This window comes from Sarcophilus harrisii, chromosome 1 (genome assembly GCF_902635505.1).
Source record: "Sarcophilus harrisii chromosome 1, mSarHar1.11, whole genome shotgun sequence".
Lineage (NCBI taxonomy): Eukaryota > Metazoa > Chordata > Mammalia > Dasyuromorphia > Dasyuridae > Sarcophilus > Sarcophilus harrisii.
Window position 1 is genome coordinate 476,730,738 of NC_045426.1, and position 20,347 is coordinate 476,751,084.

The 20,347-nt window shown below is 35.7% G+C and overlaps 1 protein-coding gene across 2 annotated transcripts in view; it reads right to left on the reverse strand.

The window, feature by feature from the left end:
- MAPRE2 (microtubule associated protein RP/EB family member 2) overlaps window positions 1-20,347 on the reverse strand; it is a 193,795-nt gene that overhangs the window by 44,562 nt on the left and 128,886 nt on the right. For both annotated transcript variants that reach the window (XM_012541338.3, XM_003759796.4), the window contains one exon: window positions 1,168-1,313. In XM_012541338.3, coding sequence (XP_012396792.1) covers window positions 1,168-1,313 — 146 coding nt within the window. The remainder of the gene's footprint in view (window positions 1-1,167; window positions 1,314-20,347) is intronic.

The window sequence follows — 20,347 nt, forward strand, 5'->3', positions numbered from 1 at the left end:
CAGTGGTCCCTGGTCCATGAAAGAGAAATTATCATTGAAAAGTTCCTGAGAAAATTTTACAAAACTTCTTTATTAGCATTTTCACAGGTCTTATGCTACAGAATACATCATCATTATTTTGAAAGTATATAAAATACACTTGCCCCTGACCTTATCACAATCTTATTATCTTCCTAATTCTTTTCTTGATCCTCTTTATGGTTTCCTTATACCATTTCTGGACCTAGAAAAGTTTAACATTGTGAAAGTAAGCCATACTGGGTTTGAGGTCTGAGGATGGAGATACAAATCCAGGATCTGCCACTCACTATAGCTGGGTTCTTTGCTAAATCAAACTCTCAGAAAGTTCTCTCATCTGCAAAATGAGGAAGGTAGGACTAAGTACTTTCTAAGGTGTTTTCCAGTTTTTAATCTATGATCCCATAAACTAAACCTCTTCTTTCTCCTTATTCAACATTCTTTTCTTTTCTAAGAAAAACTGTTTTACTTAGGGGTCACTGAGATTCTTTCAACTCTGAAATTTTATGATTTTCCCCCAAGGTCTTGTAAAGGTCAATATTGAAAAATTTTGCTCATATTCTCTCATATTGGTAGTTAGTATATATTTGTACTTGAAAGCTTTCAAAGCATAGGCATATATTTATTTAGTATATATTTGTAAATTATACTTGAAAGCTTTCAAAGCATAGGCACATATTTATTGTATTTTCTTTAATTATTCTTTCAATACAAGAGGAATCTCTTTTACAGAGATGCATGTTTTAGTTTATTGAAAACCATATGTTATGTTTTGTATCTTAAAATAAAATATATTGGCAAAAAACCTGTTCTAATTAAGGAAGATAGAATCATATTCTTCTCTATAATTGAAGTGATATAACTAGTAATGACGCTTAAATACTTCTAGTCATATAATAGTAAAAACAGAAAAAAAGCTTCTTAAATCCAAATATTATTTAAAATATAAAGCCATATGGCTACTGTTTACTTTGTTAAAAAAAATTCATGTTTAATCACTATGGGGGTTGAGCTGACTTTTTAATGTCATATATAGACTTTGTATTCATACTTTTAACTTTTCAGCTAAAGGCTGACTTCTGTATTTTCTCCACAGGACAATTTTAAGGTCAAATGACATAGTTTATTAAGTGCAATTCAGTCCCCTACCTTATCAACATTCATTCTTTTAAATGATGCTTGCAGAAGTTTAAAGTTGTGAATATATTCATGCTCCAACTTTGCTTGAAATTTTACTTTCTTCAAACTAATGCAGCCTGGGAATAGCATGTCCATGAACTGGCAATAGGCTGCTCCTGAAATGAGAGGAAGAAAGTATTGAAATTAATCTTGATGCAGAGAGGTGACAAAGTGACATGTATTGTCAAGAAGACAAGTCATCATGTTTAAGAGCTACTTAGAATCCATAGCAAGGACCACCTTGTTCCAATGTTTTAAATGCCAACCTGGCACTTACAGGGTCTCTCTTCTCTGCTAGGTCTGGATGCACCACGAGTTGCTGTAAAATTATAAAATAAATGGATTATGATGGAAAGAGTGGGAGTCACTTTCCCATTCCTAACTGCTGTATTATCATTTTGTCGACATCTGGGAGAAGACTGCTGGATGCGATGTTGAGAAAGCTTTTTTCACATGGCAATGAAATGGATTCCTCATTATCTTAACTTCTTGAACCCAAAGAGCTTAATGGTAGCTAAAATAACAATAACTACAAGCTCACTTCCTTCATGGCCCTATCTCTAATTTCAGCCTTCAGCAAATGGCCATGCTTATTTTCATTCTTTTAGTTAATTTATTTGTGTCCAGAGTTGCTGAAAGACAGGCATATGTAGTTGGAGAAAAAAACACCACCAAAAACTGGCTAAGATGTAGGGACAATACCAGTCCTCAGGTTTACTATTTACCAGCTAAGTGATCCTTTTTACAGATGTTTAACCTCTCTGGGACTCGGTCTTGTCACTTGTAAAATGGTGATAATAAGATCTATATTACCTACATTTGTGAAATTATCAAGAAAACAAATGAAATAATGTATGTAATAAATTACTTTGGAACAGTAAAGACCTTATATACTTGTAAGCTTTTACAAAATGGATTCTTTTGCTTAGTTTTGTTTGTTTTTCTGAAGGGGATTTAGGATATAAGAATTTTTTCTTGGAAAAACTCCTCAGTTTCAATGATTGAGTTTCTTTTTCTTCCCTTTCTGCTCTTAGTCTGTGCAGTGAATGTTTTTGTAACAGACTATGATGAAGAATGGATTTCTTTGTCTATTTTACCATAATGATACTGTATGCTTCATTGATGGCCTCACTACATAAAATTGGTGAGGAAGGGCTAGGATGACAATAGTGTTTGGTCAGCTGAAAATAGGAGATGCTTGGGCAAGCAGCTGGGTGAGTTCATGGTGTGAGAGAAGAAAGAATAATGGCATCTGCTCACATCTGTAGAAAACTTTAAGATTTGCAAAGTGCTTTCTTGGCCACAAAACTAAGAGATTGGAAGTAGAGGTGCTATTATCTCCATTTTACAGATGAGGAAACTGGTGGAGAAAGCAGTTAAGTGACTTGCTCAGTCACACAATTAGCAAAAGTACCTGAGGTGGAATAATTATCTCCACCTTGCTCTGGCCTGTCCTTCCTTTAACCATGATTAGAACTTAGAGGACTGTTTTTGAGAGCATTCTACTAGGGATTGTAACTGAAGTATCATGAACTTTGGGGGATCATTGTGCCCTCCCTAAACTCTGCATTTAGTCATATTAAACTGGATGCTTAAAACTTATAATTTCATCAAATTTTGTGCTAGAACTATCCTAGTTGCCTAGAAATTATCTCACCATCAACTCTATAGATCAACTTAAGAGTAGATTTTTACTTTTTTCTTAACTAACTGTGTAAAAATGACTAATATGGAAATATGTTTAAAATGACTGCACATGTATAACTTATAACCTATATCAGAGGGCTTGCTGTCTTGGGCAGGGGGGAGGTGAGGGAGAAAGAAAAATAATTTGGAACTCAAAGTCTTACAAAAATAAATGTTGAAAAACATTTTTACATGTAAAAATAAAATACAATTGAGTTTAAAAAAAAAGAAGAAAATAATTGGCTATATAAAATGTTTTTTCTGAAATCTGTGTTTATATGCATATTATGTCTACATGTGATTAATATATGTGTATATGCCTGTATATATCTATATATCCTTTTAAGACATTTTTTAAAACTTGGGGGGCCTGGCAGTGAGATGACAGTGCCATATTTTCACAAGCTATACTTTCTTTCTCTTTGTACCACATCTAGGGGATCACTTGGTTGTTGCCTTATCCTGGGGATAATGGCGTATCTAGAAGAGGCAGGGTTTTTTTGGGCTGCTTCAGTGCTAGGGAGATCTCACGGGTCTGAGTAAGTCCCCAGGTCATTCCATATTCAAAGAGCCCCTTTGAAATTTGGGTTGAGCAATTAAATGATTGAGACCACTTTCAATGATTTTATGATGGAGAGCCATCTACACACAGAGAGAGGCCTGTGGGAACTGAATGTGGATCACAGAATAGCATTTTCACTCTTTGTTATTGTTTGCTTGCATTTTGTTTTTTTTTTCTCTTTTTCCTTTTTGATTCGATTTTTTTGTGCAGCAAGATTATTGAATAAACATGTACACATATATTGGATTTAACATATTTTAATATGTTTAAGATATATTGGATTATTTACCATCTAGGCAAGGAGGTGGGGGGAAGGAGGGGAAAATTTGGAATATAAGGTCTTGAAAAGGTCAATGTTGAAAAATTATCCATAAATATGTTTTGAAAATAAAAAGCTTTAATAAAAAAAAGAAATTTGGGTTGGGGTACACATGGTGAGTAAAGCATGGTTGGGGCTTTTTTGAAATACTGGTCCAGGAGAGGTAGCCACCAAGAACAGGGGAGGGTCAGGTAATTTCTTCAAGTCTAAGAATAGGAAGTAGAAAATGATGTAGCACAAAGAAGGCTTCACTTTCCCATGGAGATGGTACCTGAATCTTGAAAGAAGATAAAGTAACAGAAAGGAAATTGAAAAAGGAATGCATTGTAGGTATGGGACACTACTTATGGGAATACGCAAGAATGTGAGATGGAGTGCCAAGATCAGGGAAGTCAGAGAAAATTCTTAAGATTTTTTTTAAACATGAACTCTGGTGTCACACAACTCATCCTGTATTGTGTTGGTTTTTCTAACCTAAGTATAGACCTTTACATTTATCTTTATTAAAATTAATTTTATTAGTTTCAGTATATATTTCTGGAAATATTAATTAACCTAGATAATCTACTATTTTGTTAAGGATTTGTTAATCTAGACCCCTATCTAAAAATTTGAAAAAATTTGACAGAATTCTAAGCATAATCAACAAATAATTAGTAAACAAATATGTATTAATTACTTACTATATGCTAAGGGACAACTAGGTGAAGCAGTAGAGTACTGGACTTGTAATCAGGATTCATCTTCCTGAGTTCAAATTAAGCCTTAGACATTTGTGTGATCCTGGACTAGTTGCTTAACCCTATTTGCCTCAATTTCCTCATCTGTAAAATGAGCTGGAGAAAGAAATGATAAACCACTCTAGTATATTTGCCAAGAAAATTCTAAATGGAGTCATGAAGAGTCAGGCGTGAATGAAAAATGACTGAACAACAAAACTATATGCCAGACATTGTTCTACGTGCTGGACAGTCCCTGCTCTCAAGGAACTCATAGTTTAATGAATTCCCTTGAGACTTTTTTTAAGAATGATCTGATCATTAATCATTATTCTGTGAGTATCATCACTCATCCATTTATATGGATCCATCCACTTAATGATACAATATTCTGTCCATAAAGATGCAATGAGATATGGCTATCAAATAAGATAAGGCTATCAAATGACTTGCTAAAATCCACAGAGAGTAGTACACTTATAGAGTTTTTCTCATTTACCAAGATTAATAGTCCTATCAAAAAAGGAGCATGGTTATTTATCGTGACTACAGTTGAAGGTATCCAGGCTGACATCTAGTAATTGTGATTTCCCTTTTAAATGCAAAAAAACAAAACAAAACAAAACTCCTTTCATTTGATAATGTTTTACAATTCTCAGGATCAGCACTAAACTTTACAGAACATACTTCCCCCCCTTTCAGAAAATTGGCACAGTATTTATCATCTTTAAGACTTTCCACATTTCTTTTATATTCTATGATTTCCTCAAAAAATCAATAACAAACTAATCTCACCTGTCCTTATTTGCCTTTATTTGGAATCAAGCAGGTACTCTTACTATTTCTTCATCTACTTTGAGCTTCATATCCTTTTTGACTATGTTTATGTTCCACCCCTTTCCAGCTGAAAAATCATTTTCCATGACAGAAATAATCCTCCAAAATGTGCTTTATCACTTTGCCTCCTGAAAGATACAACTATCTACCAGGTGAGTCAGGAATTTTTCAACTGCTATAATTTTAGCTGTGTTTTCTAAAAGATGTGGAAAGCATCATCACAATCCTCTATCTGATCAGTCATGAGTAGCATATTCTCAAAAATGTGTTGCTTATATTTTTTTCCTTTTCCTTTCATTTCCCTTGATCATCACTTTGTTTTTATCTTCAGGCTTTAAAATTTAAAATTAAATTAAAGCTTAAAAAAGCATGCTTTTGCTGTAAAAAACTATTGTTTCCCCCACAATTTTCAGATACTACTTTTGAAGAAGTTTTACCTTTCCATTTTGTATTCTATGAGTCCCATTCAACCAATTTATAATGATTTCTAGTAGATCAAATTTACTTTTTTGCAGTTAAGATTTTAATTTAAAATTTGTTTATGAACCAGATTATGTTTTGTGTAGTTCACTTTTTGAGCAGACTACCCCAATTTACAATCACAAATCTGACTGCCCAGATTCAAGATACACATGTGGATCTATGATTTTGCGCCTCTTCCACAGTGTATTTATTGGAGAAAGGAAAAGGAAATCTCTACTCCCAATAAATATAATTTTAGGAGTGGTCTTAGTTCATATCTGGCTCTCTCTTCAACAACTTCTCAAAACTTGTTCTTAATTTTTAAAGGCCACCAGGATTATGGCTTCTCATTCAGTCAGCCAGTGGCTACTGGTTTTATAATTTCACCAAATTAACTGAAGAATTTCTTCATAGCTCCTAATGCAGTAAAGAAATGTAATTTTTTTTCAAGATATCTTTACCCTGGCATAAAATTTTGTAATTTTATAATACTTGTAATATTAGAATTTTATAGGATTCACTCACACTGGGAAGAGGTCACTAAGGGTGAAAGTCGAATTTAGGGACACACAACGACTCAAAATCTGAAAGGGAGAAAAATGAACACTTTGCTGTCTTTGTTACCTGGTGCTTATAGCCTATATTTCATAAAGAGGGTTAAGGGCACTCAGCATGGGAAGGACATTCAGGAACAGGCTTTGATTCAGCTGAGCACAACTTCCCTTTGCTAGTATTGGGCCTGCAGCTGGTCCACACTCAGAAGCCCGAGGGCAGAAGGCAGGTAACAATAGTTACCTTGGCTTTTGTACTTAGGCCACCAGAAATTTATGTCATTGGTCCTGATCCAATTAGGTCACAAGGGTGGTTTCAATACTTTTAAAAGAAAAACTAGCATAGACTTAGTATGTTGCTTTCATCACAACATCTAAAGTTAATTATAGTTTCTGTCCCTCTTTCTAGTTATTTTCCTTTATAGACTACAGGTTCACCTATTATTCTTTCTATTATTGTTCTAATTATTATAATTAACCATACCTGAAATCACTCATAGTACCTTGTTTTAAAGTTTTATATGGCCATTTTTCTCACACTCAAGGATTAATTATCAATTAAAAGACATCAAGGTCATATCAGCAAGTCTTTGGCCAAACATTCTTTTCTAGGTTTCATCCTTAGCCAAGATCCCATTACTCTAGTGCATATAAAGCAATGTATCACATTTCTTCAGATTTTTATCTTTGCAATTTTCTCAAGTTGCCCCATTGGCTCCTAAAGCTCCTTGACTTTACTTCTCAGTACTTTTTGGGGATCCAAATGTGCACTGCTCAGACTGGATAGTCACACATCAGTAAATGGGAAAGCCTTTCCAACAAAGCCCCCACAATTAGAAGCATTCTTCATCCTCTGACAAGACTCGCTGTAGAGCCTCTTCAGAGAGGCTCTCCTATCTACAATACATGGCTTGATTTTCTATTTCAGTACGACACCCCTTTGGGAAATAAGGTCTCACTGACAAGAAAAGGCAGTGGGGGGGGGCAAAGGGAAGCATAAAACAGCCACATATTTCTAATATATTCTAATATTTTCTAGTAAAAGTATAATTCTAATTCTAAAAGAACCATAAAAGTTGTAGTGCAAAAAATATTGATGTAATTCTAAAAAAAGCAAACATAAAACTGAACATTTTTAAAAGGAAAATACCGTTTTTCCAAACACTTCCAGTTGTTAAAAAAACAAAAAGAATGGCACATTGTTCTCCATCAGCAAAAAATAACCATTATATATGACTTATTGGCAGATTTAAAAAAAGAGATATCTTCTGCTTCTTGCTCAGATAAATATTTTGTAGCATATTATCACGGTGCTACTTAATTTGGTTAAAATGAACTGGACCCCCTGTCCTGGATCTCATGTAAAATAATGAAGATTAGGAATTCAGGAATGATTCTGGTTTCAACCCAGATCACTAATTAGAATTCCCATGGTGATCTTCTAATCTTACTACCCTTCTCTTTATTTGTAGTTAGGCTAGTGACAATTTGTAGTCGTACTTTTTAAAAGGCACAAATATTATGTAGTTTTAAAATTAACTTCTTATAGTAAGAAAAGAGTTGTAATTTGCTGAGACTTTACACTTACTCTTCCTAAAAACCCTCACTCCTAAATGAAGTTCATTTAGAACATCTTCCTTTACATAAAACAAAACTCACATTAGTTATTTTTGGCCAAATTGATTTTTCCAAAAACAATCACCATGTTTAGTAAAAACCCTGTAAAATTACATAAATGAACTTAAAAGAGACTAAATGTTTTCTATTTTTGACCCTTGTACGGCAGGATTTATACGAAACCTTTAAAAAAAATGTCATAAGGCAATAAATTGCAGATAAGAGCACCTTGTTCCTTTGTTGTTCACAACCAGCCAGTCAGAAACAAAGAGGACCTTGAGGAAAGCCTGCATTTAGCCATGGTAATCTAGGGGAGTCAGACAGAAAGACCAGGCTGGTTTATCATTGAGACAAGTGGTATTGAGGAATGAGATTGTGCTGAGTGTATGAGCTGGAGTCAGGTGAGGTCATGAACACTACTGTGTCCCCTGAACTCAGTGTTTGGATATTGGACTGGCTTCTGTCTCTGCTGCTCTCTCCCATGTCTGTCTTTTGTTCTCTTTTTATTGTATGTACTTTCTTGGTTAATTTCCCTTTGGAAATGACATTGAGAGCACTGATAGTATTTGCATCTCTAAGAGAGAGACAGAAAAAGAAAGAGACAGAGAGAAGGAGAGGAGGGAGGGAAGGAAGGTGGAAGAGAAGGAGGGAGGGAGGATGAGAGAGAATGTATGTGGGTATCTTGTGCACAAGTGCTGGCACCAGGGCACCTGCACCTGGCGGGAGGGACAGGGATTGGTTAAGATCAGTACCATGACTTTTCCCTGAGAATACACAGCAGTGTACAACTCTTCTTCCAGTCCTAACAGAACTCCAAGGGCTATATTACATGTTCCTAGCTTGTCCATGAGTTGGAACCTATAGAAAATACGGTATTCATTAGGCTCATGGGAGACTAATTAATACCAATTTTTATTCCTTTTCTTTTATGAGGAAATCACAATGGCAAATGTCTACAGACCAAAACAACTCAGCAGCTTTAAGATCAGACCAATAGTACTGTTTGGTCATATAGTAAAAAAAAAAAAAAAGAAAAAGAAAAATAACTTTGAAACTATTATAGGATATATGTTTATATGGATATATGATACAGAAACTGGCATAAAAAGGATGACAACAATATTTTTCTACAATGCTTTAATAAATGTTTGTAATTTACTTTCTTCTCTCTGTGAGGTAAGTAGTACAAGAATTATTATTCTCATTTTTACAAATGAGACAAATAAGGCACCGACAAGTTGTATGATTTACCCATCATCCTATGATAAATGTCAGAGAGAAGATAACTCAATTTTGCTTCCAGGATTATTGTTCTTTTCATCTTATCAGATTCTTTCCCCAAGAATACTTATAAAGATAATGATAATTTGATAAATGAGTACTTATGAATGTGTTTGACTATCTACTATTCACATGCAAAGATGAAAGCTGAGTTGTAGTTAAGCTCTTCACAATTTAACCTAACAGTAATTACTTCCGAACCTTTTCTCAATCCCCTGTGCCTCAATATCCCTTCTAAAGGATGCCTGACAACTTTTAAAAGGAAAAAGTCCAATGGAAAAGGTAGCTGTGGAAGGTGTGAGTCTGATGTCTCTCAAATTTTCTTGAGAGGTTCAAAAATTTCTTTCCATCAGTACAGAGAGAACCTGGGCACATAGTCAATTTCATTTCCAAATCCTTCAGAGTAAAATTGTACATTCTATCAGGTACTCTTTGTAAATAAAGCCTCAAACAAAGATATGTGAATATAAAGCAGAGTTTATTATAAAAAAGTAAAATCTGGCCTGTATGTGGAGTCGAAAATAGAATATTTAGGAAAGAAATTTCCAGTATGGTCTGGAAAAAGGAGCTGAGACAAGGAGAATGACTACAAAATGTTACTGATTTTCTGGGAAGCCTGTTATTGGAACTGGCAATCAGATGTCCCAGAGGACGGAGACATGGGAGAGAACGAAAGTTAAAGATAAACATTCCACGGGGAAAAGAAAAGAGGAGGGTGAAAAAACTTTCATCCAAAATGAAAAGCGTATCAAAGATGTATATAAATCCAGGATTTTACTTCTTGCTCTGTACTAATTACTTGCGAGTCCATGGACAAGTAAGTAATTTCCCTTCTCTGGGCTACAGTTTTCTTCCTACATGTAAAATGAGATGTTTGAGCTCAGTCATATTTAAGATCTCTTTTGATTCTGAAATTCTAGTATTCTGTGAACATATTTTTATTAGGTATTTCTTTAAAGATCTTTTCAAATATTACATACTTAATAAGCACTAGTAATCAAGTACTTTTGTATACCCCAAACTTCACAATGCCCTCATCATTAAAAACAACTGGAAAGATACAATTCCATTAAAAACAATGAAACATTATGAGTATTGACATTTGCTTGAAGAGGAACTGAATATTGTGTGCAAAAATAATTGATTGTAAATGCAGACTTTAAAATGACTTAAAACTGGAATATCATGTTTCACCTGGATTGATACTTCTGAAATCCAGGATGTTGTACTTCTCCAAATTTTTAATAATTTTTATAATTTTAATTTTAATAATTACAAGGGTCCTAATTAGATTGTGGAGTATATGTAATAATCAAATGATTTCAGGGGTAATAAAAATGAATAGATTTTACTTTGACATGAGAAAAAAGAGAATCAGGAAAAGGAAAAAAAAACCTCTGAAGCTCTGATTTAATAGGCTGATTTAAAATATAATTATGTTCAATTTCAAAGTTGGCACATATTTTCCATTAATAATGTGGAACCTTCTATAGTTACTTAAAACTCTTATACAAATATAATCTATAAGAAACAAAAAAGTGAGGGCATGCACTTCTAAAACTGAGTACTGAGAAAAAACTACTATAAGTAAATCAGCCAAAAGTACTGATCTGCTATTAATCATATGTTTATGGGCTTATTACTCAGGTTGAATGCTTTGGTCATTAAAAACTTGTGGACATTCATATTTTTGGGCAAGAACACACCCAGAGTTGTGAAGGGACAAATAAAAGAAGCACCTTGCTTTCTGCTGCCAGGATTATGTAATAGTTTCAGTATAAAGGGGAAAAAAAAATCTTCAGTGCAATGGTTATTTTAAGAGCTGCCAAACCATTATTCTCCATTTCCAGGTATGTAATTCTAACATGCCCAAACATATGACAGTGATTTCTGACACTCCTTTTTTTCAAGTGACGCTAGGTCTGATGAAATGCAAATTTAAAGACCCCGTTTGGAAAAACTAAGTTAAATAAGGTGAATTTCTTAGAAGGGTTTTGGAGGAGGATGGATTTAATTATTGGTCATGATGCAGAAATTGTTCAAACTATAGAATCCTCAGCTATTAGTAGGCAAGATAGTCCAGAGCTGCTTAGAGTGTGTTACTGTCTTCCAGGACTTTCATTTTGGCTAGCTTTACGTTATACTTGTAGAGGATCAGAAAGGGGAAAAGGATTGCTACGTTCTCATGTATAAAAGGACAGTTCTGGTAGCAATGTAATCAGTGTTGACCATATAGAATCTGTATGGATTAAACACTAGAGAAGAAAAAGAATGCTTTTATTCAAAATGTTCTTCTTGCTTTCTCCTTTTTCCTGCCTAAATAAATTATGCCCCCAAAGGGCAATGGAGACTTTCTTACTTGAAAGTAGGCTTTCCCCAATACTTTTTTTTTTTAGCAAGGCAATTGGAGTTACGCAAACAAGCTAGAAAATATTAAGTGTCTGAAGCTGGATTTGAACTCAGGTCCCTGACTTTGGGCTGCTGCTCCATCACTCTGCCATCTGACCACTCTCTTCCCACTACTCCTGTCCCCACTGATGTGCCCCTTTTTGAGCACCTGTGTTGGAAACGGGGGTTTTGACTGCCATTGATGACACTTAATGATTTATAAAACATTTCAAATATGTCATTTGTCCCTCACAACAAATGCTGCTTAATGGCATGTGTCCTATTGAATGAGATAGATAGGTGAAGCTTTCTCAAAAAGTCTGAGACTAGGCCCAACTCATGTGATCCCTATTACCAGAGGCCTGCAGAGCAGAAAGATCAGGCCTTGAGCCCCAGGTTGCAAGAACATGATCTCTAGGCCCTAAGTCAGCTACATGAGGTGATGTGACCCACAGGGAGCAGACAACATTGGTGACCATTGGTTAGTGATGATTACTTCCTTTTAATCTTCTGGCATATGTTGGGAGCTGAGATGCTTCCCTAGCATGCTGGGCCTCTCCCTGCAGGGACTAAGTAATGGCATTCTCTTTGTACCTAAAGATGTCTCTGGTTCGTTAATTTGGGGAAGGGTCCCACACACTGCCTTCTAGGCTGCAATCCAGGCTCCAGCCCTTGCCTTGGGACCCTGCACCACCCGTGCTGTGGTCCACTCCTGTCACCCACATGCTGTACCAGGCTACCCAAACTCATTTCTATCTCTAGCACTTGGTGCAATAATTAAATCAGTCCTCCCATTCCCAGAAAGTATTCACTCTCTCACTGACTTCCCAAACCAAATCACCTCTTCCTGGCCACCACTCCCTCCTAGGTGTTCTTTCCTTATTAGAATGCAAACTCCCAGAGACTAAGGACCATCTTTCTTTTTATATGTGTATGGCAAGTACTGGTACATAGGAATGGCTTGTTCATCCATTCATTCACACAATAATTCTGTGAGATAGATATTATCTCCATTTGAAAGAGGAGTAAACTGCCTCGGAGAAACTAAAGTGATTTGTTCATGCCCATGTCATTATTACATGACAGAGAGCTGGGACTGGAGTCCACCAATTAGGTCTTCTGATTTCAAATCCAGTGCTCTTTCCAAACATATTTTCTAAGTCATTCATTTAGACGAAATGTTAATGTCTTATTGTTGTGAAACTATTTTATCTACAAAATGATATGTTTATTAATAAATCCTCAGGGAAGAAAGCTCATTTTTAACCTAATGACCCTTTATCCAGTTTCCCCTCCCAAATTCTGCATTGGAACATATGGGTTTTAGGGTTGGGGAATGTAAAAAAAAGTGACACACTCATGCTGAGAAAGGGATGCTAGGGTTGGTGATGACAGCTAAGTTTCTTTGCTAGTGCTGGCTACCAATCATACTCTATTGCTTGTTTTATGATAAGCTGGCTAGCTAGCAAGATAAAATTTTAAGGCTGAAGGTCCCTTCAAGGACAAGATAACCAAAATGGAGAGTATTATTTTCTATGAGCACTTTCATTTTCTTCTCGATCCACCTTGATCCCTGAGACAATTTTTTTGGATCATGAAAATCTGAGATTTCCCCCAGTTTTTTTCTGTCATCTATGAAGTGAATATGAGCAGGTACTACTTAAGGGGAAACAAACTCAAATTATACATTTCCTAGATTAAAATGAGCTTTATTTCCAGGGAATTTATTAATATCTGTATCACTGAAATATGGCAAGATCTAAAAAAGGGGTGGGGCTCTGTTGAGTGGGTGGGGTGCCCACAGCTCAGTTATGATGGTTATATCCATAAATCCCTTGTTAATGAATTTGTAGCATCCAATAGAAGCTTGCAGAAGGTCTGCTGACTCAGAACTATTACTCAGGAGGTTAGATGCAAACTGCCAAAGTGGGCATGGAATTACTATCGATGCTACCTGGTAATTCAATTAACAAAACCTTACCTCACATGAAAGAGGCTGCAAGCAGAATGGCCTCTTGGTTGTCTTTTTTAGGGGCAGGCTTACAGATTACATTACAGACCTATTGTGGTCAGATGTCCTGGCTAAGGGAGGATCACATTCCTGGTGCTCTTACTTGTCAGTCAGATGAGAGAGGCACTGCCCAGGGTGGAACCATTCCCCACTGAACCAGAGACTATCCTGAGAATTGGGACAACATGGTATGTCATTAGAATATATTATCTTTAGTAAGTTATTTCTGTGTGCTTCTCATTTATCCAGTGAAAATGCAAACTCCTGGGGCCCAATCGGAACCATGTCCCTCTCAATGCTCAGCAGAGTTTTGTGCACATACTAACTACTCAATAAAAGTTTTCCTTGTGAATATTAAAAGTGAGTAAATACTGTTTTTATACCATGTTCATAGTTACTGTATTTGGCCACAGGAAAAAAGAATCTTAACTAGAGCCAGAAAAATTGATCACAGTTCTATTGCCATGGAATTGAGTGATATTGTACAAATCACCTCAATTTCCTGAAACTTAGTTTCCTTATCTGAAAAAAAACTGCCATACTTACACTTTCTCTGCCTATCTCAGAGGGAAGGGAGAGCCTGAAAATTAAATAATGTTGCTAAAGCATTTTGGAAACTTGGACAGTGATAAATACAAATGAAAATACCCTCAAATAAAACACATTTTCTATAAACACCACATAGCACATATGTGTTTTGGACTTGGTAGTAACATTCATTGCTATGTAAACAATGCTAATAGAGTGATATATATATATAATATCACATATATATTTTATATAAATAATATAAATTCTGTAAAACACGTAGAGATTTGGAGGGGAATTCACTAAAAAAAAAGCAAAAAAAATTTTTTTTATTTCTGTTTGTAAAGAAGGCAAATAATGTACTTTGAAGGTCCTTCAGATATCTATGAAAAGAGAATAAATTCAAAATGCAAAAGTTACATGCATGTTCTAGTCTTTCCCCCAATAATTCAGTTGCTTTTAAATAATGATATAATTTAGAAAATAAAGTCATAAATTTTTCTGTTTTCTTCTCTTTCCCTAAAAGTCCAAGACCTAGATGTAGGGAGTTGATTAAAAGTGTTCCTAAACAAACTATTTCTTAAAGCCCAATCTCCCAGTAAAGGGGTGGGAAATTTCAAGACATTTTTTCTGCTTGTTGAAATGACATTCTTTTCCTCCTTCAAAGTTTATCTTGAGTTACCTCCTCCATGATATCCCTAACTAAAAGTCATATCTGTCTCTTCCAATTTTCTCACAGGAACACGTCTTATAGTCAAATGCTAGGCATTAGCCTTTTCTGGGCTAAGTTCCCAGAATTAGCCTTCTAGCCAGAGAAAAGGGGACTTCTGGGCAGCAGTAGCCTTGAGACTGAAACATAAAAAAGCCTGAGTTTGAGAATTCAGAGATCTGGCCTTCCTTTAAAAAAAGGGATTTTCTTGAATAGTTCACCTTTTGGTGAGATATCTCACCTGAGCCTTCAGTGCTGGGAAAGCACAGCAGCCAGGGACAAAAAGTCATAATAGAGAGGAACAATTTGCCTGTAGTCAGTATTCTGCCATTACATTTTGACTTATTTAAAGAATGTGGTTCTGTTGCTTTGTGTAGCAGTTCAAATGTGATTTCCTTCTAGGGCAGGTCAAACCCTAAAAAATAAGACAGAAATTCACTTAAATGTCAGGGATTGAAGGCACAGAATCAAAACAGGGTAGCACTGAGTCTTAGGGATCTAAGGTGCGGGAAAGTGGCATTCACTGGAAAGGGAACAGGACTGAATTGAATATTTATTTGCCACTGTGAGTTCTTTGTGTTTTCTGCACTGTTTATTAGGAGAATAAATGTTGTCTTGTACCTGGTGATAAATACAATATTATCCTGAGTGCTTGTATGGAACCAAGAGATTATTTTACCTACATCTCTAGAGACATATAGGAGTCTGCAATATTCCCAGACTGAACAATCTCTGGTAGGGGGCATAGTAAACCAAAGAGATTTTAGTAATATTTTGAGATTGTCCCCCAGGACTGAGCTCAGTCCATGTAGGAGTTATGGAATACAGATATTAAATCTGTTTTTGTGGTCACATTATTATAGAAATGAAAGACAAAAAGCATGAAAATGTCACTATGAGAAAAAAGGCAATGCTTAGCAAATAGCAAATTCATGTAAGATAATTTAAATTTCTCCCCCAAAATGAAATTTTTCCCAACAAATTGAAACATGAATTTTCTTTTTTTTTTTAATATTTTAAACAAGTTGTATGTTATAACTACAAAAGTTTGGCTAGTTAAAACTGAACCTCAAACTAGATCACATCCTTGGCTCTTAATTGAGCATCCTCAGTGCTACACACCATAGTTTCTTTATTCACTGGTGTATCTTTTGGGGGTTGCAGAGACTGGGCTTGTGTGCCTCTAAATTTCTTTTTCTTAGTGATGGCAGCTCAATTAACTCAAACTCTATTGGTACTTTCACTCTCATTCTTTTCCTAGGTACTTGGTACTCACTAATCACCCCAGCCCTAACACTGCCTGTCCCTTATTATTATCATTATAACTTCCTTCTCTTCTTTCTGCACAAATTCTCTCTTCTACATATGAAAAACTGGTCCTTGAAATGATAGAAAGCTTGAAAAAGGGTGACATATCATGCATAGAGGCTGGAATCTTTAGAGGATTTGTGAAATAAAAAGTTTGGGCAGGCTAACAGCTAATTAGGACCCAATAGACTTATTTTCATCAATGACCTAATCTGAATCTAGAATAATAAGAAGCCATGAAAGGCTGAAACATTAGTAAATGGTGTTGTCTCGTACACATTCCTGCCATTATTAAATGTTTGAGATCCTGCTGGGAATTTTCAAATGCAATTATAAATCTAAGTTGCTAATGAAGCAAGTCACCCATACCTTATGCTCCCAATGAGAAGACATCAGTTTGAATAAATTTCTTTAATCCTCTTGGTTTTAAAACATAATTCAAAAAGCACTGATTGAGCATTTTCTGAGCACAAGGTGCTGTGCCAGATGCTGAGGCTACTGAGATAAAAAAAAATCAAAGTTGCTGGCCTTGAGGAGATAAGGCAGATGGACAGACAAAACAGTATGAGAGGCAGATAGAATGTGATAAGGGCCAAGGAGAGTTAGACTCCTCGAAGACAATTTGAGGAGGCAGACATCACTTTTAGCTGGGGATATCAGAGAGGAGGTGTCATCTGAGCTAAGCCTTGAAGGAAGAAAAGGATTTCTTTCTGTAAAATGAGCTGGAAAAGGAAATGGCAAACCTCTCATATTTTTGCCAAGAAAATCCCAACTGGGATCATGAAGAGTTGGACATGACTGAACAATAACAATAAATGTGTTGCATTTTATGCTGTCTTACAGGCATCCAAATATAATAATGAGACTTCAGTCCTTGTCTTCAGGAACTTTATAATCTAATGGGGAGAGAAAACACATGGGGGGAAATGGTGGGCAGGAAAGAAATTTTGGGTCTGAAATAGAACAAACAAATACAGAGGGTCTCTTTCAGGGGAGGGATGATGGTCTGTGAAAATGCAGAATCAAGGAAAGAAAAAGGTAATAGCATAGCTTTCCTGTAATGTAGAGTGCAAGGAAAATAATGGGAAATAATAATGACAGTTTCTATTATACTACAGAACATTTATATAGCATTTTAAGGTTTACAACGAGCTTGGTATATATTACCTCATTTGTTCCACAGTATCCCTTTGAGGCTGATATCACTATTATCTCCATTTTACACATTAAGAAACTAAAGGTAAAAGAGGTTAAGTATTTTGCCCAGGATCACACAGCTAGTAAGTATTTGAAGCAGGGTTTGAAGTCAGGTCTTCCTGAGCTCATGAAAAAGGCTAGAAAAAATTTTTTTAGACATATGATAAAAGACTGTAAATTCCAGGTTAAGGATTTGGAATTTAATGAGAGGTCACTGAAGATTTCTGAACAAGGAAATGATCATTTCCTTGCTGCATTGAGAAGACTGATTTCAGTTGTATGAACAAGGTTAAAGGTGAATAGACCAGGTGGAAACCTATCACAGTGAACTAGGGGGTGACTGTAGTATATGTAGGGAAAGAGGGAAAAAATTCGGAAAATTCCATGCAAATAGAATCTATAATAATGACTGATTAGCTAGGGGTGAGGGAAGGGGTGACTGCAAATGTGTCTATCCCAGCTTAGTAAATTGGTCACACCTTAGAACAGTCTATCTTCACATCTCAACCAGCTTGCTGCCCAGGTTCCTTTCATTCATACTCCTTCCCTCTCCCTTTCCTCTTTTATTGCACACAGTAATTAAATTAATACCATTTATACTTCTAGATAAGGGCTTTCAAGTTACTTCCTTATGAATCAATCACCATCCCTATGACTCCCCAAATCAAAAATTCTTCTCTGGCCACCACTCCCCTATACATCTATTCTTTCCCCTAAAAATTTAAACTGCTTGAGGGCAAGGATTAGAGGCTAATTGTTTATATTTGAATGCCTGGAAGAAAAGTATGGTATCTAACACATTTGTTGTTCAGTTAGTTTCACTCATGTCCTAACTCTGCATGACCCCATTTGGGATTATTTTGTCAAAGATACTGAAATAGTTTTCCATTTCCTTTTCCAGCCCATTTTATACATGGGGAAACTGAGGAAAACAAATTAAGTGATTTGTCCAGGATGACATAACTATTAAGTGTCTGAGGCCAGATTTATACTCAGGAAGATGAATAAGTCTTTCTCACTGCAAGTCTGGTGCTCTATGGTTTTTCATTCAGGAATTCATTTAATTGTTCCCTTTCTTTCTATGCCTGTTTTATTATTGTTATTCTCCCTAGTTATCTTCCCCATATAACCTTAGATTATCAAAATTCCTGTGATTTCACCACATACACTCAAGTGCCCCATAAAAGTAAAATATAATTCAAATATACTGTTGTCTAATAAAATCATCCAAAAAAGGACTTTGTTTTTTGTTAGAGAAGGCTATATAAAAAATAACCTTGAAAAGACAGCAAAAGTTGCTGTGTCTGACAGGAGTGGGTTGGGAAGTGGTGGGAAAGGTGGAGGGTGTCTGGATCAAAAATTTTATTGTGGTAAAGAACTTCCCAAAGGAGCCTCTTTCTACAAATGCAACTCAGCAACTACTCTGTAATTTAGAGTTTTAGAGAGTTGCCTCGTGGTACTGAGATGTTAAGTGAGTCTTCCAGGAACATATACCAGGAGTATGTCAGAGATTAAAGTACTTTTTTTTTAAAAGTCCTAATCTAAAATAGAGTTTTTCAAATTTTTGCAGTAGTAGAACACTTCACTTTATTTATTTATTTATTTATTTTTATTTAATAGCCTTTTATTTACAGGATATATACATGGGTAACTTTACAGCATTAACAATTGCCAAACCTCTTGTTCCAATTTTTCACCTCTTACCCCCCCACCCCCTCCCCTAGATGGCAGGATGACCAGTAGATGTTAAATATATTAAAATATAACTTAGATACACAATAAGTATACATGACCAAAACATTATTTTGCTGTACAAAAAGAACCAGACTCTGAATTATTGTACAATTAGCTTGTGAAGGAAATCAAAAATGCAGGTGTGCATAAATATAGGGATTGGGAATTCAATGTAATGGTTTTTAGTCGTCTCCCAGAGTTCTTTTTCTGGGTATAGCTAAGAACACTTCACTTTAAAGGAAATTTTGGCATAAACCTTGTAGTAAAATCTTCTAAAATAATTTGTTTTAATGACTATCACCAAACCACATAAGATTCATTTAAAAACACAATCAACATGGGATGCTTCATGGCTCCTTAGAATATAGTCTGAGAAATACTGTTTTATGTCCTATCTATATCATGCTGACTTTCTTCTTAATATAGGATATCAAATTATATCCTTATTAAAACCTTATATTATTTTTTCACCCAAATCCTTTTCTCTCTCTAGCTTCCCTATTTTTTAAGCCTATTTCTACTTCCAAAGAGGGTATGGGTGAACTAAAGTTCACAACTTGATCATGTTAGACTCTTCCCACTCTCCTTCACCTCCCACAGTTGCTCACTTCTGTTGATTCTCCTCTATAATCTCACCCTTCTGTGTCCCTTGAATTCCACTTTTATGTGGCCATACGCCTAGACTGGGACTTATCGCCTCTTCCTGGACTACTACGGAGGTTAATTCAGCTATCTGCAGTTTCTCCCCTCTCCAAACCATCCTCCACACCATCCTCCACACCATCCTCCACACACCATCCTCCACACCATCCTCCACACAGATGCCAGTGATGTTACTAAAGCAAGGTTAGACCATTTCATTTGTAAACTACTTATAGCACAACACCTGGCATATAGCAGGTATTTAATAGTTGCATATTTCTTTCTTTACCTTGTGGTCATAAGGTCCCTTAGAAAGACATTGATTCTAAGATCTTTGCCTGCGGTTTCCTCTAAGAAAGGTTTTTTGCAGATTTATATTATGTTTCATGTGTTTTACAGATGACTCCAATGGGCCAACATGGAAGCTAAAAATGGATGCACACTCCTACCATGACTTTGAGAATTCTGAAAAGCCCTCCTCAGCTACTTATTTTCAAATAGAAAATGTTTTTTTCTCTAGGGGATAAGTAACCAGACACAGTCGTTAGCAGTTTCACACAATTAGTTCATCTGATTAGTCATCCAGTCTCCTAGCAAGC